The sequence below is a fragment of the Zalophus californianus genome, chromosome 12 (genome assembly GCF_009762305.2).
Source record: "Zalophus californianus isolate mZalCal1 chromosome 12, mZalCal1.pri.v2, whole genome shotgun sequence".
NCBI lineage: Eukaryota > Metazoa > Chordata > Mammalia > Carnivora > Otariidae > Zalophus > Zalophus californianus.
This window is the reverse complement of record NC_045606.1, coordinates 65333685-65359071: the sequence shown is the minus strand read 5'-3', so window position 1 is coordinate 65359071 and position 25387 is coordinate 65333685. Positions and strand designations below refer to the sequence as shown.

Below are 25387 nucleotides of genomic sequence, written 5' to 3'. Positions count from 1 at the left end.
AATTACTCTACTACCAAAGCCAGATAAGGATACTTCAAGAACAAAACTACAGGCCAATCTCCCTGATGAATACAGATGCAAAAATTCCCAACAAAATAAGTGTTAGGAAACCAAATTCAACAGGACATTAAAAGGATCATACATCATGATAAAGTGGGATGTATTCCTGGAAAACAAGGATGGTTCAACATACACAAACCAAAAATGTAATACACCACATTAACATAATACAAGATAAAAATCCTATGACCCTCTCAATAAATGCAGCAAAAGCATTTGACAAACTTCAACATCACTTCATGATAGAAACTCTCAAAAAATTGGGTATAGGAGGAATGAACCTCAACATTATAAAGGCCACACATGACAAGACCAAAGCCAACATCATACTCAATGGTGAAAGGTTAAAAACTTACCCTCTCAGATCAGGAACAAGACAAGGATGCCCAGTCTCACTACTCCCATTCATCATATTACTAGCCAGAGCAATCAGGCAAGAAAAAATAAAATAAAAGGCATCCAAACCGGAAATGAAGAAGTAAAATTGTCTCTATTTCCAGATATGATCTCATATATAGAAAACCCTAGACTCCAACATAGAATTAGCATATTCAATAAAGTTGCAAGATACAAAATCGACATACAGAAATCAGTTGTGTCGCTATACACTAACAATGAAATATCTGAAAAATAAAATGCCATTCACAATATCAAAAATGATAAAATACTTAGTAATAGATTAACAAGGAGTTCTATATACTTAAAACTACAAGACTTTCATGAAAGAAAGGGAAGAAGACACAAATAAATAGAAAGATAACTCATGTTTATGGATCAGAAGAATTTGTTAAAAAGTCCATACTACCCAAAGCCATCTTACAGATGCAAAGCAATCCCTATCAAAATTCCAGTGTGAAAAGCCCAGGACCCAGGGAATTTTTTTCCCCTCAAAAATAGAAAAAAAAAAATCCTAAAATTCATACATAACAACAAAAGACCCTGAGTAATCAGCAAAGCAATCCTAAGAAAGAACAAATACCCAGAGGTATCACACTTCCTGATTTCAAACTATACTATAAAACAACAGTAATCAAAACAGTATGCTACAGGCATAAAAATAGACACATAGACCAACAGAACAGAATGGAAGTCCCAGAATACTCAGTGGGAGAAGGATAGTCTCTTCAATAAATAGTGTTGGGAAAACCGGATATCCATATGCAGAAGAATGAAATTGGATGTCTATCTTAGATCACTCACAAAAATTAACTCAAAATGGATTAAACACTTAAACACAAGACTGGAAACCATAAAAATCCTAAAAGAAATCATAGGGGACAATCTCCTTGACACTGGTCTTGGCAACAATTTTTCTTTGGATAGGACATCAAAAGTACAAGAGCAAAAATAAATAAGTGGGGTTACATCAAACTGAAAAGCTCCTGCACACCAAAAGAAACAACAGAATGAAAAGACAAGTTATGGAATGGGAGAAAATATTTGCAAATCATATATCTGATAAGGGGTTAATATCGAAAATATACAAGGAGCTCATGCAACTCAAGAGCAAAAAATACAATCTGATTTTAAAATGAGAAGAACTGAATAGACATTTTTTCTGAAGAAGACATACAAATTGCCAACATGTATGTGAAAAGACATTCAACATCACACATCATCAGGGACATGCAAATCAAAACCACAATGAGCTATCACCTCACACCTGTTAGAACAGCTATTATCCGAAAAGACAAGAGATAACAAGTATTGGCAAGGATATGGAGAAAAGGGAACCCTCGTGCACTGTTGGTAAGAATACAAATCAGCACAACCAAGGCAGGAAAACAGTAGGGAGGTTCTTCCAAACATTAAAAATAGAACTGCCATAGGATCCAGTAATCCCACTTCTGGGTATATAATCAAAGGAAATAAAAATAGGGTATTGAAGAGCTATGTGCATTCCCATATTCATTGCAGCATTATTCACAATAGCCAAGATATAGAAATAACCTAAGTGTCTGTCAAAAGTTCAATGGATAAAGAAGATGTGATATACTTACGCATGCGCACACTGGAATATTAATCAGCCACGAGAAAGAAAAAAATCCTGCCATTTGGAACAACGTGGATGGGCTTGAAGGCATTACACTAAGTGACATATATCAGAGAAAGATGAATATTATATGATTATCACTTATATGTGGAATCTAAAAAAGCTAAACTATGGAAGCAGAGTAGAATACTGGTTACCAGGGGTTGGAGCTGGGGAGATGTTAGTCACAGGATACAAACTTCCAGTTAGTTCGGAAAGATCTAATGCACAGCATGGTGATTATAGTTATCAATACTGTATTATATACTTGAAAGGTGCTAAGAGAGGAGATCTTAAATGTTCTCACCACAGGAAAGAAATGGTAATTATGTGAGGTGGTAGAGGTATTAACTAATTCTACTGTGGTAATCATTTCATAATATATAAACGTATCAACTCATCACATTATACACCGTAATGTTCTATGTGAATCATAGCTCAATGAAGCTTGGGAAAACAAGACAACCAACTTCACTATTTGTGTGTGCTCTGTCCCAGAGATATTTTATGCATATACAATCAATTCCGCAGAACTACTGTTTTATTTTAGCACAGACTACTACACATATTCTTCTGTGTTTTGATTTTTCCATTTAATATATGTCAGATTATTCTAAGATATGAACTCCTCAAAGTTGTGAGGGTTTGTTCTTTAAAAAAATTGATGGAATTTCAGTGGGTGATAATTTCAAGAGATTGTGGAATGCTGGAGATTATTTTTTCCAGTATGGGGGTTAGATAAACCTGAAAAAAAATCCCAAACATAATTTATCTCAAAGTTCTTAAGAGCAGCAAATATATGATTACCTCAGGTGTAAATATCTCAAATTTAGATAAATCAGATTATTTGTCTCTCTTGCCCTTTAAAAATAACCTCTATCCTATTTACTCTACTTCCCTGGTTAATTACTGTGTTTCTCCCAGGAAATTAAGTATCTTGGATCTTACAGGTAAATGGGCCTTCCTGGATCTAGGAAGACCTAACTCTTCTAGAGGCAGTTATTCAGGCTCCTGAGCACATCTGAGTGTCACCTCACAACTGCCCACTAGAGGGACCACGAACCCTTTTCCCCTTCCCTTCTGGCTCTTCGTTTCCCTATTTTATTTCAGGCTGGAGGCCCTCTAGAGGACTCATCTTGCTGGTTAACCCTTAGAGCTAAGCCCAGACCTACACTTTGACTTAAAGCAAGCAGAATTCTTCTAGGAAAAATTTGTATATTCCTTTCAAGAGCTCAAGAGGAGGAGTTACTGAGGTCTGCAGTCCTATTCCAAAATGGGGTGTCCTCTTAGGTCCAATTTGAATCTCTCACTAACGAGTTTGCCATAAAAATTCCTTGAGTTGGGCTAAAAACCAATATGCATACTCCATATAAATATATGAAGTATATTATATGCTAAAGCATATTAAATACTGTTTACAGTCTTGAGCGCTATCTTCAATAACATTTTAATGTGTCTGTTTGAAACAAGCAACATCTATCTCTATGAGATGAGAGCAGTTTGAAATTCAGATGCCATTTTGTCTTACCACAGCTTCCTAACACAAATACCTAGACACTCCTTAGTAACACCAGTGTTTTCCTTTTAGAGAAATAAGAGAGGAGAAATTGAGGAAAGATAACAGATCCTCTGGCCAGAGATTTCTCAGCTCAACAGCTAAGAAATGGCTCACAATCTGAGGTCCCCATTGTTTCTGGATCACAGGCAAGGCTACGGAATTCACAGTTTCTGACCTCAAGCCCCACTGTGCTTTGATGTACCACATCTCTGGGGTGACTTTAGGCCTTCTGTCCCACACCCCAGGTACCTGGTAACAGTGCACCCTTCAAACCCTTTAAGCTTTTGGAACAGTCTTCAGATGAAACACTGGAAAACACACAGAGGCTTCTCCCTCATGACCCCATACCCCCAGGTAAACACACCAATAAACTGGGATTCCCAAGGGCTGAGATATTTAGGGGTTAGGTAAGTGACTAGATTTGTCAGGGACAAGCCTAGGCTTTGAGAACATGACATACTGCACGTTATGTTGAGGATGGGAAGTGGGGCCCTGGCCTCCAGGGTCCGTCTGGAAGCTGCCTGCGAAGGCTCTCGGGGCTGATCCTCCCATACATTCACTGAGCCTAGGTGGCCTCCGCACAGAAACTACTCAGTCTGACTGCTGCCTGCAGGCGGGCCCAGGAGACCCCACTGTGTGATAAATGTGAAAAGATCAAGCTTTTCAAAAATTCTCCGGTAATTTAAACTTGAATAAGTAAGTGATGAAGAATGATGTTCAGGGGGTGCCTGGGTGGCTCAGTCGTTAAGCATCTGCCTTCGGCTCAGGTCATGGTCCCAGGGTCCTGGGATCGAGCCCCACATCGGGCTCCCTGCTCTGAAGGAAGCCTGCTTCTCCCTCTCCCACTCCCCCTGCTTGTGTTCCCTCTCTCACTGTGTCTCTCTCTGTCAAATAAATAAATAAAATCTTTAAAAAGAAAAGAATGATGTTCAGAAAATTTCAGAAGGGAAGTTTGACAAATTCCTAGAGCTCCAGGTGTTTACCAAATAGTGAGGATTTACTCAACATCAGTCTTTGAAATCTGGTCTTGTGTTGGGTAATTACAGTCATGAAACAACCCTGTCGGCATCGCAAGCCCAGGACTCACTTAAATAGTCACAGTAACAATGCTTCTGCGCCTGTCAACTCTGAGCCTTCCCTTGTTCAGCTGATTTCCTACAGAGACTTGGTACTAGTCATAGTTACTGTCCCCACTGAAGCAATCTCTTACTTAGTCATTAAAAGCCACACTAAAATTCTAATCATCTACCCCATTTCTTCTCAAGGCTCTATCTTTAGTATTGTGTATAGGAGGCCCAGCCACGTTTCTAGGCACTTAAAGCCCTCTCACCCCATTGGTATTTCTCAAAGTGTGAGTCTCAGGGGACCTCATTGATTCTGCTGGGCCACAGGCCAGGCCTCATCAGTGCTCTGTCATTGGACTCCCTGGGTTAGGGCTAGGAAACCTCCTTGCCAGAAAGCTCCTGGGTGACTCTTCCATGCACCAGACTGGGTGGCCCACTGCCCTAGAAAGAGATTCTCTGTGTTCGACAGCTCAGTTAGACATAACACTTTAGAGCAAAAGGTAAAGGGAGCGCCAGGGAAAGGCAGTTCAGTGTACCCACCAGCACCCAGCAAATCTGTGGCATAGCTGGCTGCATCCTGGCATTTCCTCAGTGAAGGGCAGGGTGGATTTTTCTAGGCAGGAAAATTATAGGATTCCTTAAAGCAGACAACAGGACAGTGTCCTGTTGGCCTTCTTTCCAGAGAAAGCCATCTCTGGAATCTCTGTTGAAAAATGCCACCTCAGGTTGCCTGGGTGGCTCAGTCGGTTAAGCAGCTGCCTTCGGCTCGGATCATGATCTCAGGGTCCTGGGATCGAGTCCCACCTCGGGCTCCCTGCTCGGTGGGAAGCCTGCTTCTCCCTCTCTCTCTGCCTGCCTCTCTGCCTACTTGTGCTCTCTCTCTCTCTCTGGCAAATAAATAAAATCTTTAAAAAATGCCACTTCAGTCCATCTCAGAACCCAGAAGGAAGGAACTTCCATAGGAAACACAGCGGGTCTGGGCCCAGGGGCCAGATACCTTCCTCCAGCTGCAAAGTCGGACTCTGTCCAAGGCCGCGGGTCCCATGTGATCACACAACACAGGCCAATTGCACTCACTCATCACAGTGAAACCTGAGTCCTTGCTGCTCCCACCCTCACCCCCAGATAATCATCTAATTAAATAATTCATTATACTGGAAGTCGGCAGGGCGCCTAGGCAGGGTCCATCTCCTGTCACTAACTGTTGACTGGAGCCCAGCCTGCTCAGCAGACTAACTATAAAGCATCCCCCACCACCCCACCACCTCAAGCACCAAGGGAAACCTGCCTCATGTGGTTTGACCCCAGACTCAGGAAGGCACAAGCAGGTGGGGAAGGTCTTCAGAGGCTTTCTCCCGCTCCCTCTTCTTCCTCCTTCCCCAGCCATTGGGAACCACTGCCACCCAAGGACAGGGCTCTCCGCAGAGAAAGCGACACCCTTTTGCCTGAAGATCTCGTTCACCGGCCTTTGAACTTCACCGCTCTTATGCACCCGAACTGCCCATGTTCCCAAGCCCAACCAGGCCACCCAGCACGCATCAGAGAAAAAGGGAGGGGCAGGAGGTAGGAGGAAGAGCTGGAGGTCCCAGGATGCCAGCCCACCAGCCCACCCCGCCGTGGCCTTCAAAGCTCATCCTGCCCCTGCACCCTTGGCCTGCAGCGGCGAGGGGGACCTGGCCACCCCTGGCCCTCTCCCACCTGCTTTCCTCAGTCTGTACTGGGCTAAGACCAACGCCTAGGTCACCCTCAGCTATTCAGCCCTCCACGTGGTTTCCAGAAAGGCAGAAGCCCCAGTAATAGCTCCCTGGCCTGTCCCTTTGGCATTAGCTCTACCTGCCTTTATCAAGGCCATTTATTTTCCACAGCCCTCTGGGTCTGCTTGACATGTCCTGGACCAACTGCCCTCCTTATCACAGCGAAACCAGAGTCCCTCATCCTTCCCTTCACCGTGCCTCAGTTCCTCCGTCTGTAAGAGGAGCACAAACAATAGGACCTACTGCACTGGACTCTTCGAAGGAATAAAGCAGTTAAAAGTGTCAAGTGCTCAGGACTAAGGAGCCAATAAGCACGGACAAGGATTATTTAAAGAGCCAGTTTAAGAGAACTGGGCGGTGCTGAAGCCATGAATTCTTTCCTTTGAAAGGAGACCCTGTGGCAGTCTCACATCGGGGCACTCACCTCCCATTCCAGATGGTGGCGACCTCTGCCGGGCGGGGTGCTCTCTCACTCCAGTGGGACGGTATCTGCGCGGGAGCACTGGGGGAGAACTCCAACACTTAGATCCAAAGAAACACGAAGAATGTAGCCCGCTCTTAAGGGCCATGCCCATTTTGCTTCCCTTGACATCTTCCGAGCACCCCCTGCTAAGTCTGGGGACAGTAAAGGGTGCGGCTGGTGCAGCAGAACGGAGAGATGGCCCCGGGGGCCCTGCTCACTGGCTCCTACGCAGAAAGAGACCTCTCGTCGGATGATGGTCAAGGGAGGAAGATTCTACGGGGTGGGTAGGGGGCTCTGGTCATCTATGGTGCTCCCGGGATAGAGAGACCCAAGGAGGATGCCAGAGCTTCCACTTGGCGCCTGGGCCTTTCCGGGTCCCTAGCACATAATTCCTTCCCGTCTCCTGCCCAAACCCACCCGCCAGAAACCCTGTTCCGCATCAGGGGGCTCCTCTGGGCTTTTCCAACAAAGTGGCTTTGCAGCGGGGCCCTTCTTGAACAATCCCGAAAGGTAGGAGAAGGAAGAAAAGAATGGGGCGGGAAGGAAGGGATGGAAATGTCCCATCTGGGGACAGAGCTGGGGATGGGGTGGGAGGAAAGTCTGGAGAAGGGGAGGGTTTAGAAACAATCCAAGGTGGGGAGCAGGTAAAGTCCATCCAATGGACTATGGTTTGGCAATAACAAGAAAGGAGCTGCCAGGCTATGAAGAGACACAGAGGAACTTTAAACGCAGGTTGCTAAGGGAAGCCAAGCTGAAAAGGCTACAGACTGACTGACTGCAACTATATGGCCTTCTTTTAGAAAAGGCAAAACTAGGGAGAGAGTAGAAAGACCAGTGGTTGCCAGGGGAGGAGGAGGGATGAATAGGCAGAGCACAGAGGATTTTTATTTTTTTTATTTTTTATTTTTTTTTAAGATTTATTTATTATTTATTTTGAGAGAGTGAGAATGAGAGAGAGAGAGAGAGCACATGAGAGGGGGGAGGGTCAGAGGGAGAAGCAGACTCCCCGCCGAGCAGGGAGCCCGATGTGGGACTCGATCCCGGGACTCCAGGATCATGACCTGAGCTGAAGGCAGTCGCTTAACCAACTGAGCCACCCAGGCGCCCGCACAGAGGATTTTTAGATCAGAGAAAAGTAGATATAGGTCTTTATACGTTTGTTGAAACCCATGGACTGTACAAAGAGTGAACTCTAAAGTAAACCGTGGACTTCAGCTAATAATAATGTACAAATACTGGTTCATCAGTGGTAGCAAATACACCACACTAATGTTAACAACAGGGGAAACTCTACAGCAGAGTATGGGACCGCTGTGCTTTCTGCTCTGGCTTGCTACAAACCTAAAACCACTCTTAAAAATAAAATCTATTAATTAAAGATGGCAAAAACAAGAAAAAAGCAAAACAAAACAAAACCCAAGCCAAAACCATCCCCCCCAAAAGCAAAAACCAAGAAGGTTGGGGCTAGAACAACAGCTCCCCCCTGCAGACAGGCTCCCCTTTGCAGACAGTCTCCTCCCTGCAGACAGTCTCCCCCCTCTGCAGACAGACAGGCTCCCCTTTGTAGACAGGCAGGCTCCCCCCTGCAGACAGGCTCCCCCTGCAGACAGGCCTCCCAACAATGCCTTGAATGTTAGGAGCCAAAGCCAGGACCCACTCTGTGTTTGAGATGTGGGGGCTGTGTTCCGATCCCCCGCCCACCTCAAACACCATGACCTTCATTAAGGTCATTTAATTGGATTTATTTTCCCTTTCTCTCACTTAAGCCTGTTCTTTCCTCAGTTTGGGGGCAAAAGCCAATCTGGCTAAAAGGATTTGGCGCAGCTGGCTGGTGAATGCTGGTGGAAGTTTGTGCTTTAGATCGAGGCACCGAAAAAGGTCTGCTCTGTTGGGAAGCACCCTTTCCTCCCTGCCCCGCCTTTTCCCTCTAACTGGAGTGCATTTGGTCCAGGCTCATTTGTGCTTCCAATGGCATAGTCTGAGCCTAGGGGAGAGGCGCTACTCACCCTCCCACTGGAGATGGTCCCTCGGAGTGGCACGGCTGATGCCCAGGCACCCTTGGAGCGCCCGGAGGACTTCCCTCCTGGGCCCACAGTCAGTGATGCTCCTTGGAGCTGGGTGGTCCAAAAGATGGTCTTTGGTGGAAAAGAAGCCTCTTTCACTGCATCTCGTCCCAGCCCCAAGCCACTGGGTTCACACTGTGTGGCGACAACAGTTTCTGGGTACTGGTCCACACCACGTTTTCAGCGTGGAGGGAGGAATAAACCCTGAGCTTCCATGGTGACCTGGAATAACTCATAATCTAGGCTCATGATTCACACATTCACTATCAGTGTTGCTGCTTTCATGGCATTGGTGTTGGCAAGCAGAGAATGAACATGTGGGCATGGGCTTTTGGGCTGGGTTTGGATCCCATCTATTTACTTACCGGTTATGTGACCTGCAGAAGGTTAAGCACTCTTTAAGCCTTGGTTTCTTTGGCTGTAAAATGGGTGTTATAATCTGGTCTCACAGGAGACCTGAGGGAGAACCACACCAGCTAAGGGAGGGGGTATCTAGGGGCCGTTGGCATGGGCATGTCCCCCTGCCCACCCCCAAGCCCCACAAAAATGAACCCTCTTTCAATACTCCCAGGCTTAGCTTCCTGTAGATCCAGAATCAACAGATCGTCCTCAGAATCACCATGCGGCGGCTCTGGGCTAGGAATCGGATTGAAGATGAGAGTGGGTGGGGAGGGAGGGAGGAAGTGGGGTCATTCTGAGGGAATTCTAGCCCAGCACCAGGGGACGTATGCTGAATGTCCGGGGGCACAAATGGTGCTCGAGGTACAAGACAGTCTAGCAAAGGGGTCAGAAGATAAAGAATACGCTAGGAGGGAGAAGGTCCTAGAAAGATTTTCTGGTGACCTCAGGGGATCGACAGGGGTGTAAGAGGCATCTCTGCGAAGTGGGGGGTGTAAAGGAGCACGCTTCCTGGACCACAGCCTCCCAGAGGCACTGGAAGTGGGCACAGAACACCCGCAGCTCGGGAACCCACCCCCGGGATGCTCACTGCAACCAGGCAGGTTCATCTCTGTTTATTTTTTCAAAACAAAACTAAAAGTCACCACTCAAAATATTTGAGAAGAGTGCTCAGCTCACAGTTAAAAGCTTTATGCAATCTGCTGCCAGAGCATCATGGACCGGTGGTCAGAAACGAGCGCTTCTGGCATGGCTCAGACCCGGCCTGGCGGCCTGAGACCACCCTCTCTTGCCCCGTCAGCCCCATTAGGGTTCTTTCTGTGCATGCTGCCACCCAGGGGCAGCAGCCTGCCCGCATATGCGGAGGGGGACGGCATCCCCAGATTACAAGACATCTCGGTTCCCCACTGTGCTTCTGATGGTCCAAGAACGTCCACAGAGAAGGCAGGCAGGTCGAGGCCCAGGGGCTAGTGTCAAGCTGAAAACCAAAACCGCAGTTCTGGCTCTGCGTCTTCACCTAGAAGGGTGAACTCCCTCGCCTGGGGCCCTCCAGGCTCAGAGGGGGAGAGACAGACTGGGCACCATCATCGCTCGTGCTTAATGTGGGCTTCACTTCGCTCCAAGGGGACCCCGTTGCCGTTCCGAAGGCCTTCCTTCTTGTTCCAATCCTTTTCGGTGTACAACTCAGCCAGCACGGGGCAGTGCTCAGAAGCCACTCCGCCCCAGGACCAGTTATCTGGAATCCAAGGGTTTGTGAGGCCTTCTCTCACTACGGCCCAGTGACCTGGAGGGAGACGGAAGAGAGACCCAGCTATCAGGCCTGGGGCCAGGGGGGACCATGGGCTGGCGGGTGGAGGCCTCTGCCACAGCTCTGCTAGCCAGGATGCCCTGACAATACCCCTCAGATACCCAGCCTGCCGGGGCAAACGTCAGCAGCAAGAATAAATATCTGATGCAGGGTCAAATGTCTCTCAGTGATGTGATAGCTCATTGCGGATTTGATTCGCATTTCCCTGATGATGAGTGATGCTGAGTGTCTTTTCACATACACGGTGACATTTTTTTCCAAAGAAGACATAGAAATTGCCTATTCAGTTCTTTTGCTCATCCCTGAACCTGAGTTTCTAGAACTTCATAGCAAGGGGACCGATGAAATGACTTCTGACTTCCTTTTGGCCCTGTATTCTCTTCTGATGAGAGCATGCCCTCCTGGCACCCCGGGCCAGCTGGGGCCGACCTCTGGCCAGCCGTGCCTTTCAGCAAACTGCATCTCGCCTAGGTGGATGATCGTCACTCCCCCTGGGACCCACTTCCTTCATCCTTCAGACCTGCACCCAACACAGTCCAACAGGAAAGCAGCACCCAGAGAGAGAGGTGCAAGAAGCTGGTGACATAGTCTGGACTGGAAATTCTGCTGCTAAGGATCTCAGGCCTGGCTGCCCATGAGGTGCTCCCAGGTCAACTCCAGAACTGATACTTTCACACATTGTCAAAGTCTCACTGAAGTATAATATTGATAACACGTTGGGCCTTAGCAAAGCAGCCAGGCAGGATTGAGAACCACGGTTCCTGTCCATCAAAAGACATTACCTGTCACTGTCCTATTTCTGACTAATTGTTTCCTGACCCAAAGTCTGCTCGGCAGCTTACTGGTTTGGGGGTGGCAGGGACTGCTTCGTAGCGCTGAGATTACCCACTGCACCCTGGTCCTCATGCGGTCCGGGTAAAGCACGCAGAGCATCCTGGGAGGATGCTCAGGATGCTCTGAGAGGTGTCTGCTCATCCTCAATGGCTGCTTCTCGGGGCACCGACAGCGGGTCAGGAAACCACAGGCCACAACACAGCGCCTGCATGTGACGAGGCTTGAGGAACGCTTGCTAAATGACTAAGTGTCCTTAAAATTACAGTAAGCTATTGGTTCGTCTCAGAATCGGTACTCTACTGGCCTAGAACCAGGTTTGCCCCTGCTGAAGATCAGTGAATGCCTTTTAATAATTTTTCACAGCCCCCCTTCACTCTTAAGAGTGGCTCTGTTTGAATGATAGTGACAGAGGTGCCTAAACCCTATATAATCCTGTAAATGCCCACAGAGGAGGTAACAGAACTCCCGACCAGAGTTATCAAACCAAAGGATCTGGAACTGTCAGTTTGGACAAGTCTCTCTTATTCCATTTCTGAACAGGAGAAAGACTGAGTGACCTCTGCTTTACCTGTGAAAACCTTCTTTAAGCTTTTACTGATCCAGATGTTGTCCAGAGACTTTGAGCCTTGGGGATTCTTGGTGCTGATGTTGGTGAAGGTGTGCGCAGGGACCAGGTGGTAGAATTTTTCTTTCCTCAAGATATCATAGTCACTGCTGTCAGGACCCTGGCCAAAATCCCCTAAAAAAATCATGTCTTTTTCTCCTGCAGGAGGAAGAAAGAAGGATCAGGCATTCAGGAGGTGGAGGGAGGGAAACCCAATATTGATCACAGCCCACAAATTGGGATCTCGAGTCTCTGATTGGACTCCCCAGGGTCAGGAATGCATCTGTTTCTCATTCTTCCAATTTTTCTAAATACCTTGTGCAACAAAAAAACCAAGAAAACCCCCAACATACCACAGGATTCTAAGATTAGGTTAGTAACATATTTGGAAAAGGAGAGCTACGTGATACAGAGATCACTCCTGTTCCAGCTCACATGCTCCAAATCTCATGGAAGAAAAAGCCCGAGGGCCTCGCCTGGCTATTTAATAAGAGCTTGACAAACATTCACTGGGTACAGTGGGGAAAACCGTGCAAAGATACAAGACGGTGGCCATCTACAGGTCAAGGAGAGAGGCCTCAGGAGAAACCATCCCCGCCCACACCTTGTTCTCAGACTTCCAGCCCCCAGGACTGTAGAGGAAATACATTTCCATTGTCTAAGCCACCCAGACTGTTGTATTTTGTTATGGCGGCCCTAACCGACTAATACAGGGCCAGAGTGGAAAGGTTTTCTCTTTAAAGTATTTCCAACATTTCTACCATTGTTGGATGTACACGAGAGTAAGTGGAGTCATCATAAAGTATTTCCCAGATGGAGCAGACATTCTGAGAGGACAGTGGACCCCAGCTAAGCTGTGGGATTCCCATCGTCTCTGCCTAACCATCACTTCTGGTCTCCAGGTTCCCTCAGGGGAGCCACATTATTGTGGGGAGCAGTGTTCCCGTCCTAACTTGCAAGGGAGGTTTTGAGGAAAGCAGTCCATGAATGAGAGCCAAACATATCTGAGACACTCAGCAAATCATTTTCCTGGACACCAATAGGTTGCAGCAATATTAGCTAGAGGCAAAGAAATCTGACCTGAAATGACACAAGCTACCAGCAGAGGGCACTCGTGCCCTGCAGAGGTCACCCCCCACCACTAGAGGCCAGGAGGGACAAAAAGGGGATGGGATGGAAGACTCTTGTGGCCCCGCTGTGTGGCCTACAGAGATGTAATGGTACCTCTACGCTCTATCTCAACGACCTTGGTGCCCACAGCGGGCAAGCTCACGCGGTCCTGAGAAATCAGTGCCGACCTCAACAGGAAAAGACTTGAGAACAACTCCTACCTGACCAGCGCTAATGCCCGTCCGTGAGCCCTCACCTGGTATTGGGCCCTCTCCACAGGTAAGGAGCTAAGTCCCTGAGAGGCTGAATGGCTTGCTCCAACTCACCAGGCCAGGCCTCAAGTCCAGTGCTCTTCACAAAGAGCTAGAACGGAAGAGCCACGAGGACATGGGTGGCTGTTCTTCACAAAATCCCACGTGCCTGGAACAAGGCCTGCTGCATGGCAGACACTCAATAAGCACGTATGCAATGAATGGATGAATGAGGCATGAGGAAAACCCCAGAATTAAGATGTACTTTTTGAAAGGAAAGAAGAGAATGATGCTATATTTATTAAATAACAAGAAAAACTGAACGTGATTAGAAAAGAGGCAGAAGGTTCCCATATAATGAGAGAAGTTTTCATTGGGAAGCAGACCTGAAAAAGTCTGGGCCAAAAAAGCCAATTCTGAAACTAGGAGAGATGCTGGTGTCAAAGGTCAACAAAGCCAGCTCTCTGTGTAACTTCAAGAATGAAAATTAACAGCTCTCTTTCTGAATGGGCACGGCCAGATCTACGACTCATCTGCTTTCCATTAAATTGATGTCGCTGAGGACATCGACGCGGCCCTTGCCTCTGAGAATCCGCAGGTGCGCAGAGAACTGAACTCTCCTAGAAAGCCATCTGCCTGGGGTGGGCTCCTTGGTTCCCAGGAGTAAGGGGAGAACGCTTGGGGCAGATTTCCTCAGACAGTCCCCAGATTTGCAGAATGCCAGCGACAACAGCAGAAGCTGGTCCCCACTGAGGGATGGTCCAAGCCAGATGCCAGGCATGACTACGCACCGTGTTTCACTCTAGTGGAGTTCACAGAGTGAGTCCCGGGGTGGGGGTGGGGGGGGGCAGAGGGTCTGAAAGAACACCCCATCAGAGGACTGGCCCATACACTCATGTCAACCCAGACACACATTCCAGACCAAGGCAGAAAGGCCTAGAGTTTGCTAATCAAATTGCTTCTGTTTGCTCTGACAGAGAGGCTATGGGATAAAAAGCTCAGTGTTTGTTTTATCCCCACCACCTCTGCTAATAATCGATTGGCCCCTGCACGTTGGGCAGGCTGGAGTGCTTCCTGAATCCTTGGGCCTGCTGTGTCACCTATTAACTGGGTATTTGTTATAAGCACAAGGACGCAGGGAACATGAGTCACCGTCCATACCAGGACAAGTCAAGGTGAGACAGGCTGGGGATCAATAGTCCCCTTGGCAACTTGGTACAATAACCTGCTCACTCTCTGGGTGTCAGAAAAAAATAGTAAGAAGTTACCAGAGAAGTTATGAACCGGCATTTCCCCTTTCTGCTTCCGTGTACAGACAAGGACGAGCTTGAGGTGGAGAACAATAGAAACGTCCAGAGATGTTAAAGGCTATCAGGTCATCCTTTTTAATAGGTTAGAAACTAACTGTGGGTGAACAATTTCCCACAGAGATGCTTCTTGGGTGGAGTATCTCATCTTAAACACCTTTCTGACTTTTTTTTAAGCCCCACAACTCCTCTAAGCGAAGTAGAACACTGGCAACAGCACATCCTGGTTCAAAATGTAAGTTGCCTATCAATGTTCAGAGCAGCACTACTCACAACAGCCAGAAGACCATGAGTAGATAAACAAAATGCGGTAGAGACAGACAATGGAATAAACAGTATTTGGCCTGAAAAAGGAAGGAAACTCTGACACAGACTACACTGTGGATGAACCATAAAGACCTAATGTAAGTGAAGTAAGCCAGCAGCAAAAGGACAAATACCGCACGATTCCACCTGGCGGAGGTCCCTGGAGTGGCCGAATTCATAGAGCCAGGAAGAAGAAGGGTGGTCACAGGGGGCTGGGGAAGGGACAGCGGGGAGTTCATGCTGAATGGGCACAGAGTTTCAGTTTGGAAAGATGAAAACACTCTGCAGACAGATGGATGGCATGGTGGTAAGACCATGTAAATGTATTTAATGCCACCGAACCATACCCTTAAAAATGGTCAAGATGGTAAATGTCACGTCATACATACTTTGCTACAACCAAAACAACTTTTTAAGATGTAAATTTATAATGTGACCAAATTATTTTTATAGCTGGATGCTCATGAATCACCCATGGGAGGGGCCCATCTAACATGCAAAAAGCTTAGAAAACGAGAGAATTTTGGTGAGCGTGGAAGAGAATTACAGGCCTCCAGCTGGAAACCCTCACCTAAAGAAGGGCAGGGCTCTGAATAGCCAAGCCAAGCTGACAAGAGCCCAGTCGTCACAGCAGCGGCAACTTTTCCTTCCGGTAACCCCGCACATGAGAACTTTCTGTATCACTGGGGCAGAGCCTGAGTGATAACCCAGAGACCCAACTCCCTCCTGAAGCTCTGCTCTTCTCAGTGTTCTGGTATTTTCTGAGTCAGCTGCTGTCTGCTGAGCCCCTACTATGTACCTGGTTTGTCCACGGACAGTCACCGAGCCCACCGGGCGCCCCTGGGAGGTGAGCACCAGCCACCCGCCGACCAGATGGGCTTCAAGTTGTGTGGGGGCTCGCCTGAGGTCCTACAGCTACTGAAAGAGCCAAGATGAACATCCAGATTTCCTGAGAGTGCCGGGGCTCCTTCAGAGTGACCTGCATCCCATCAGGGAGAAAAAGCCTACTTGTGCTCATCAGGACTTTCCCAGTCCCCTGTCACCCACGGTCTCGCTCTCACAAGATGAGCACGTGCAAGTCTGCGTGTGGTACCACCATAGCGGCAGCTGAACCAGGAGGACTGGTCACAAAGGAAGGTGTCATCACTCCCCCCGCCAAATCCTTTCCATCAAAAAGAGGCTAGAAGAGCCCCAAAGCCGATACCACGGGACATGCATGGTAGGCCTGCTGAAACAAAAGATGTCACCATGCACAGGGGTGGCAGTCTTCTGCACCCTCGGTGTGCACTGCGGCTGACAGCCGGGTCAGCCTTAGGGATTGGAGAGATGCTCAGAAGGAGCAACCCCATGCCTGCCCTCCAGAATTTGGGAGCTATTGGCCCAGCCATGGAGAAAGAGCATTTCCTACCTTTCAGGGTTTCCTGCAAGGTCTGTACAAAGCCAGCCAAACGGTGGCTGTCACTGTGATTCCTGCTAGGATTCTCGCCCCCTGGGAGGGTCAAGGCCGCCAGGTGAAGGTTCACAAGGGTCAAGTCATTACTTCCCACCTGAGGCAAGAGGAAACAAAGCAACACGGACAGGCTTAGATGTTCATATTTCCTGTATTCATTACTTCCGACTTACAAGCAGCTTCTTGCACGACGTTGACAACAGTGAACACAAACCAGGGTGGTCCACATGCCAAGAGCTAACGCAAGGTGGTTCAGGGTTAGATTTTTTTCTGAGGCACCTGGAGGACCAAAACTTACCCTGTTCTATCAGTCCACCCTCCTACATCACATCCTCTACTCCAACTTAGAGTCTGGAAAACCAGGCACATCTGGAAATGTCAAGTTTTGTTTTTTTTTCCTTTTAAGCAACGACAAGGGAGGAGGCGGCGGCTCTAGCAGCTGGTCATTAACCAAGACTGGGTTCTCACCCTCTAGGGCCCACCTGGGATCCCTCTGCCAGGACGCCCTTCTGGGACCCACCTCCTTTCCACCCCCCCACCCCCCCCACTTTTTCCCCTCCAGAGACCGCTCTGCTCTGATGTTCACTTTCACCAGATTTCAAATGTGTCAAACAGGGAAGCCGGTTGCACCTCGGCAGCACAGACTATGCCCAGGCCTGCACTCCCAGGGTGCGTGTGTGCATGCCACGGCGGGCCGGTGCCACCCCCTGAGTCCAGGGTGCGTGCCGCGGCGGGCAGGTGCCCCCCGGCCCCCAGGATGCGTGCCGCGTGGGCAGGTACAGGAACATGCAGTCAGAGCTGGGCTGAGCACGGCAGCATTGCTCAGCTGCTCGGGGTTTGGCAATCCTGCCCTTCTGTTTGTCATGGTAACAGACACTAAACACTGCCAAGGAGGAAGGGGGTGCAGGGGGAGCCCCCAGGAAGTGGAGGCTGCCGGTTTCATCTTACACATGTGACCCCAGTTTGCCCACCACCACCCAGCCTGGAGAGCTCTCTGCAGCTGTGGCTCTGACCACAGAGGAACCACCGTGAGGCCACAGGCAGGGAAACCCGGCCGGGGGGTGGGGGAGGTGCTGGAGACGAGCGCCATCTCCATACCATACCACCTGTCAGCCTAGAAGGGGACAAGGACAGGAGGCTGAACTCCTGTCTGGACCCTCTGAAGGATCTGGGCCAACAACTGATGAGACGTAGCATTTTCTCATTGGCCACTAAAAACAGCCAGCCTGTGAGAGACACCGGTTGGTCTGGCTGTGGCCTCGCCAGGTCAGAGCAAGCATCACCACCCACTGGGGTGTTAGGAGGATCTAAAGAGGGTAACTGGCTGATTTTACACATCAGTCTCCTAAGCACAACCTGCAGACACCCCTAGGTGTGTGTGCACACACAGAACCTCAGCAACTTTGCAGCTAGGGGCATGAGCTTGGGCTAGACTCCAACCAGAGCAAACACAGCGCCCAGAACATGGGCTGCCCCAGCCAGAGGCTGCCAGAGACCGTGCTGTGGCTTGAGGTGACTCTCAGGCTCCAGAACTGCTCTGGAGCACACAGAAGATGGTCCTCGAACACCCAGCAGGTGGCTTGCTAGGCTCTGTGGCAAGGGCCCACTCCTGCCCCGCCCTGTGATTTCCCCCTGTAAGCGCCAGGGGGATGGGGTCAATTGAGTGCCGACTGGGTGATCCGGTGCCTGCTGGCTTCTTTTTCCTCCTTGTGCCCCGCTTCTGAGGGTTCGCTGTTCAGGAACACTCCCCAGGGACAGCCAGGGGAAGACTCATCTGGAGAGGTCAGGAGTGGGGTTGCCCTGGCCCCACAGCGCAGAAGCTCCTCTTGAATCTCCTCTGAACCCAATGGCCCTTTGACGGTCAGCCCCTTCCCCCTAGCAAGGAGAAGAGGGTCTCCAGACAAGCTCTGCTTCCTCTAGTCCAGTGATTTCCAAATGTCAGAGGGATGAAGCAGCTCTAACGGGGTCTTTGAAAAATGGGCAGTCCTGGGCCCTAGCCCGGAAATTCCATGTGTTTGGGGTGAAGCCCAGGAATCCCTGATTTTAAGAAAATCTCCCCAGGTAATTCTGATGTGTGTTAGGTTTGGGAACCAGCCACCTGCTCTCCTTCCTGTCCAGACGCCAGAGTCATCAGAGGTAGAGTCCCCCAGAATCCTTCTCATTCCTGCCCTGGACAGGTTCATCAGTCAAGGGAACCCCAAGAGTACATGCTGACCTGACCCTGGGAGAGAGTAGATGCTGCTGCTCTGGATCACAGTTTAGAAAGGGACTCCCCCCGCCCCACCCCGACCCCATTTTAGAAGTAGACCTTCACAGCAACACAACGGTACCTTGAACCGCGCAAGGTACAGGCTGGGCCCCATCGGCTTCCCGTGCCCATTACCAGGCGAATTTTCCTGCGAGGTGGCATCTCTCAGCTCTACCCCGGCTGCAGCATCCCACAGGAATCCAGAGAACCCGGCCCCCTGCAGGAGAAGAGGAGGCATCAGTTTGGAGACCAGTCTGTTTTGTGGCAGGGCTCAGCCCCGAGCTGGGGAGAAGAGGTAGGAGAAGCCAGGAAGAGACAAGGGGGCTCTGCACTGGGTCCTGAGATCACATGCACAGGGCCTGTTTCTGAAACACAAGCATACCCCAAAAGCCACAGTGCGTTCCTCCTTGCCTCCCGCCCCAAATTTCCCATGTTGCCGATTTCAGGGTTTTAGGTGTAGCCATGGTGCTTGGGCTCTTTATCTTTTGGGGAATGAAGGGAGGGGAAGCCCCGACTAAGCACAGAGTTATCTTTTTAATCATCACATCCCATGAGATGGACACTCACAGCCATGTCCACCAGGCAGGGACTCAGCTGCTCAGAGAGGTTAAGTAACTTCCCTCAAATCCCACAGCTGGTAAACAGCAATGTTGAGATTCAAACAGAAGACTGCAAAGGGCTGGCTTTGCTTACTGGTTAGTTGCAGCTTCCATATATGTTTGCTGGATGGATGGAGGTCAGTGCTAACAGTCCCCACGGTTTAGAACCAGTCAAGGGCACTCTGCAGGTGGACAGGGCCCACACAGGGGCCTCCAGCCCGGGAACAAGGGCCTGTGAGGGCCAGTGGGTGGTGGCAGGAGCGTCCTGAGGTCTGGTGCTAACCGCTGCCAACTCTGCCTGCAGATGGGCCACTCTGAATCTGCCTGCTTCTCGCTGCTGTCCCTTCTGGAAAGAGGAAAAGCTTCCTCTCCCCACTCTATCCCAGCATCTGGAGGCTCTGCTGCCAGAGATCAGCAGTAGGATCTGTAGGCATCGCTGGGGGGGCCAGCAACACGTACTGCTGAAGGAGAGGAAGGGACTCTGCGCAACCTAAGTGACCTGTGCCGAGTCCCAGTGTCCGCACCGGTCCCAGCCCCATGCCTTGCTGGGCTCAGCACCTCCACTAGACCAACTCGTGGTGAGGAGGAGGGAAGGAACGAACAGGGAACCGTGTTCTGCGCGCTGTGCGCTTTGAGATTTATAACCACAGGCCTGCCCGCTCCCTGGAGAGCGCCCCAATTTAAGACCTGGAAGCCGTGGATCTCAGGGCCGGCTGTGTCACTCCGCCATGGGACCACAGAGCCCTCCATTTTTCCAAATGCGTCTCCTCGGGTATCAAGTGACGGAAGTGGGATTTGCCCTTTCCACTTTGGAGGGTCATCTTCCCATTTACTGTTTCTCAAGCAGAGGTGGCAGAGTAACCTTCCTAGTGTACCATGCAGGTGGTCAGCTCTGCTTAAAAACCTTCCATGGCTCCCCAGTGTGCGCTAGCCACTGCCCAACGAGCCCTCTAGGTAGGCACCGGCCTGTTCAGGCTGCCCTTCGCACCTGCTCACTGGTGTGCCCAGCAGCACCAGGCACTTCTGGGAGCCTCTCCCGATCCCCTGGACCCAGGCGGCCCCTGGCTCTGGAAGAACTGTCCCACCTCCACGCGGGGCAGCCAGAGATCTGGGTGTCGGCGCCAGAGCGCCACCTGGGCTCGGGCCTGACCCCACCGTGGGGCAGCTAGAGGACGGGCAAGTCGTTTTGTCGTACAGAGCGCAGTTTTCTCATCTACAGACACCCCTCCAGCTGTGGGGCGAGGACTGGAGACCTGAACAGAGGCTGCCACTTGCCCACAGTTGTCCAGGGGAGAGATGGGATGTGCGTGACTCGCAGACACAATTTGCTAAACAGCATTTAAAAACACTTTAGCTTATGTGTCCATATTTAAAAGCCAGGAAATTTCACATTAAAATCTAGGTATTTGCAGCTTTTGAGAGATTGGGAGATTTGTCCACACGAGGCCCACCAGCCTCCATGGCAACAAGGGTGTGATGAGCCAACTGCAGCCTGAGACAGGTATATGGACCTCCAGTCGGCACAGCCTGGCCAGCCTGCCGCCTCATGCGAACCCTGGCCTGTGTTTGGTTAATGGGGCATTTCAGTGCACATGATCTTTTTAAATCCTACAGCAACCCAGTGATTGACTGAAGGAAGGGGAGAGTGCTCCCATTTTAGAGATGAAGGAACTGAGGCTGAAAAGTTGAAGTGGCTTGACCTTGGGTCTCCCTGCAACTGCATACTATCTTCCAACGGCCTTGCCACCCCAACCTGGAGTAGGGGTTCCTGCCTCATGCCTCCAACAGGCTGTGAGCTCCTGAGGGAGGGGCTCCATCAGCTCGGAAGGGATTCTTGCCCTGGGCTTGCAAGGACTAAGAACAAGGCAGGGCTGGGTTCCTGGGTCTGTTTTTCTCACAGATGTGTATCTGCATGTGGCACAGGGTCTGGCACATGGTAACCTTTCTGATGATTTCTCAGTGGATAAACAGTGTTAAATGGACTATGAGAGCCTAGTGAACCTACGTATGTATAAAGTGCTATATATATATATACATTTTTTTTTAAAGAAGGCGAGGTGGTATTATTTCTATATGGACTGAGAAGGGACAGCCATGGGCTATAGAGGTGAAGACTAGATATGTCCCAATCTGGCTTAATTTCCAGCCCATGGGGAAATGGACGTTGGCTGTCACCTACAGTAACCGTTTACACTCCAGAACATAAAACCCAGAGAAATCAGATTTACATCACATTTTTAAGTAGTAGCTTTAAAAAGAGAGCTTATTGTCCATAAATGACTGGATACTTTTAATCCAGTATATATTTATAATTTAAAAGCCTCACATCTCACTATCACTCACATAAACACTATTCCTGTGTGGTTATAAACATGTTAGGTATACTAGAGAAAAAAAACAGCGTGTGCATTTATAGAAAAACCATGTAATGACAGTTTGACTCATGATGAACTATTAGAAGTCTATTTTAAAATCTAAAACCCCACTAATATCGAACATTCCAAGTGAGGAAAAAATCAGTCGTGAATAGATCTGTAAGAGTGAAACGGACCCCTCCAGCAATTTGCCCACAGCCACAGGGGATATACCAATGAAAGAACCTTCAAAATGAAAATCTGTTCAAAACGTCCACAGAACATTTCCATGCGCACAATCTCTACCACTGAAAGCCAATGCTTCGTGTATGAATTAAGCAAATCTGAAGTTTTCAGTCAATGAACAATGGGCTCTCCACAAACTTGGCAGAGGATGGAACTGTGGAGATGGGATTAAGAAGACAAAGGACAGAAATACCCCATTTGCAGCCTTGGCTCCAGACAGGATTTTTCCTCTCCTCCCAACACCCTAAACTCCCATTTCCGTCTGGGCAGCGGTCCATTCCCGAGCTAAACGTGAAACAGGAACCAGGGCATTTTGAAATGAATGGCAAGGAGCTAAGAAATGTGCAGAAACAGAGAATTGCACCGAGGATGCTGGCAAAGGAAATTTGTAAATGCCTGTGATTAGGGGAAAAGGAGGTTGCAGTAAGATGCAGATAAAATCCAGGTTTTGCAGATGGAGGGTACCTTCTGGAGCTGAGTGGAGGGCATCTCAGCAACAACGGCCTTCCAGCATCCCCGAGGCCCCTTCCACTTGCGGATGTTGGGCAGGATAGGCTGGTTTAGCTCCGTACAGAACTGCAAAGACAGAGCACAAGTCGGTGTGTGTGTTCCTGCCTAAAGCACCTGCAGCCAGTGGCAGCCAGAGGGGCCAAGAAGTGCCTGAACCGGACTCATCAGCCTTTTTCAGAGACTTGTCGGACTTTCTCTCTGTGTTCTTAGGGTTTGTGAAGACCCAGAGAACTCAAAAGCCCCACAAATTAAAAAACAAACTATCCATAAAACACACAATTATCACCCCCGGGGGGGGGGGAGGGGCTCTCAGTTCATAGAAATCAATTCTTTTTGTAGCACTCTAGTAAAAATAGCTCAAAATGAGTTGTCGGAATCCTTCTTATCCTTGTAAAACCAGTGGTTTCAAGGTCCTGGGGAGCAGGGGCGGGGGGTGGTACAGATGGGGTATCAAATGGGGAGGAAGAGGAATTCATGGTATCTTTTCTCCCCGGAGCCTAGCTTAGAGGTGGCAACACGGACGCCCAGCTTCACCCTGAACTACCATACTGTTCACCTTGATGCTCTTCGGAGAAGGAAGCCGTACGGCCATGGATGGTTACCGTGCCCCACGTGTGTGGGCAGGGCCTGCTTCGTTTTGCTTATGTGTGTTCCATGAAGCCACTGGGTCACCAAGGCAAAAGAAAACTGCCCAGCCCAAGGCAATGAAGAGTTAAAAAACCATGTGCTTCAAAATATGTGGCTCAGTTCCTCCAACTCACTCCTCAAACACCACCCAGACTCTGGAGGATGGTCCCCAGAATGGGTCATGCTTGGGTTGAGTTTTTGAGACGCTCCCACATTTGGTTCTGCTCCTTCCTGGTGACATCGTCTGTCTGTCCCTTTGCTTCCTGCACCTGGGAGCCATGCCACTCCCCTCTTTCTCTGCCCGGCCCTCCAGGTGTTCTGGCTTCCTCTGGGCACCTCACCACTCTCTCTTCAGTGAGCTGCCCTTAACTAGTCTTACTTGGCTCCTCAGCTTCAGCTTACACCTCTGTCCCACAGGCCCCCGAATCTGTCCTACAGCTCAGATTTCTCTCCTGAGGTTTGAACGGTATTCTGAGAACCCTTTTCACATTTCCATCTGACGTTCTCCAAGAACCACAAACCCAGCAGGTCCCAAAGAGCCAAGCCATTCCCCTCCCCACCCCCCATTCCTATCTCAGGTCCTGGCATTTCCATCCTTTGCATCGTGTTTCAGAGCCCCATCTTCTCTCGCCTGGGTCACCGGCAGAGCTGTGACGTTCTCCTGCCGCTCGGTCATTCAACCCCCGTCCATCTGTCCCTGGGTAAGTCGTGATGGCCATGCTCACGCACTACCCCTGTGGTTCCTCAGGTGTGGCCCAGGGCCCACGAGTGTCAGCCTTACCTGGGAACTTGCTAGAAATCCTCTGGCCCCATTCTAGACCTACAGGATCAGAACCGCGAGGGAGGCCCAGCGATCTGTTTTTAACAAGCCCTCCGGGTGATTCTGATGCCCACCAAGGTGGGAGAGGCTCTGTGGCTGCACAGACCCTCAGAAGCATCTGCTGCCCACGCCCGCGGCGAGGGGTCGGGGCGGGGGTGGGGGCAAGCAGCTGTCAGCCATCAGCCCCCCGCAGGGACAGCCCTGCGGCACAGAGCTGCTCCTGGGAGTGCCCTCACATGGCTTATGCCATAAGAGGGAAGAGGAGGCATCCCTCCCTGGATAAGGGAGGGTGGATGACGGGAGGTCTACTTTAGATATGTGCTGTTCTGGGGGTTCTGCTTTGACAGGTACATAATTAAATGTCTGCCTTTTCCTGACCACAGACAACATAAGAGCAGGGACTGTTCCCAAGTCCCCTTTATAAAGCTCACCTGGCACAGAGCATGGCGCCCAGGGACCCTCTCTGAGCATCTGCTGGTGAACCAGGGAACTCCTCAAATCCGTGTGTATGACAAACACTTCTTGCAGCTCCTTATGTAAATAATTGCCTCAATTTGAACCTGACTTTAAGTTTGCCTGAGAAGTGTTCTCTTTGGGATTTTGTCACTGGGGCTTTGATCAGGGCTGAGTGGCTGTGGACAGTGCTGTTCCTAATGGGGCCTTCACCCCAGATGGGTCCCCTTGGCCAGATGGTCCTGGCTGGAAGCCAAACTTGGATGGGAAATGAAGCACTTTGGAAAATGCAGCCAGAATGTATTGATGATAACTTTAGGGATCCAGCGAGGAAATGTACTCCACAAAGGTACTCCAATTTCCTGCTGGGGAATCATTTGCTTGCTGAGTGATCATTAGAGCCGAATCCGGGAATCATTAAAAAGGAGAGCAGCTCCTAATGCCCATCCGGTGCTTCGCTCTTCTCCACACAGGGAGTCCTGCACCTGGATGCTCCCCAGGAAGCACACTGGGGGGAGGGGCTCTATTAGCCCCAGTCCCTGGGGGGCCCCATTGTGCTGGGAAGAGCTACATGTAGGCGCCACAAATCTCATCTTTCCTAACCCTCACAGGGCCTTCAGATACCTGAAGACAGGTGGAGCTCCCGTTCACACAGCAAACACCAGCCCAGCTTAAACATTTCACACTCCTGGCAATGCCCCTTTGATGGGAAGGGTTAGAACGGGAAGATGTCGTTGACACTGTGCTCCATGCTTACCACTCTCCGAGACAACGGCCTTGGGGGCCTCAAGTCTGCTACTCAACCTGTGATCATTAGGATCATCTGGGAACGCATTAAACACGCAAATTCTCGGGCCCCACCCCAACCGACTGAATTAGAAACTCTGGGCTGGGGCCAGGTGGTCTGCATTGTAACAGCCTCCCCAGGTGACTCTCACACAGTTTAAAGCTGGTGTTATCGGATGGAGG

The 25387-nt window shown here is 49.7% G+C and overlaps 1 protein-coding gene across 4 annotated transcripts in view; it reads right to left on the bottom strand.

Moving 5' to 3' along the window:
- EEPD1 (endonuclease/exonuclease/phosphatase family domain containing 1) overlaps positions 1-25387 on the bottom strand; it is a 139772-nt gene that overhangs the window by 20806 nt on the left and 93579 nt on the right. For 3 of the 4 annotated variants that reach the window (XM_027573441.2, XM_027573440.2, XM_027573443.2), the window contains 6 exons: positions 22474-22584; positions 18892-19026; positions 16520-16658; positions 12102-12296; positions 8938-10675; positions 6893-7155 (listed from right to left, as the gene is read on the bottom strand). In XM_027573441.2, the coding sequence (XP_027429242.2) occupies positions 10476-10675; positions 12102-12296; positions 16520-16658; positions 18892-19026; positions 22474-22584 (780 nt within the window). In that variant the 3' untranslated portion in view covers positions 6893-7155; positions 8938-10475. The remainder of the gene's footprint in view (positions 1-6892; positions 7156-8937; positions 10676-12101; positions 12297-16519; positions 16659-18891; positions 19027-22473; positions 22585-25387) is intronic. The other variant, XM_027573442.2, reaches the window with a different exon arrangement.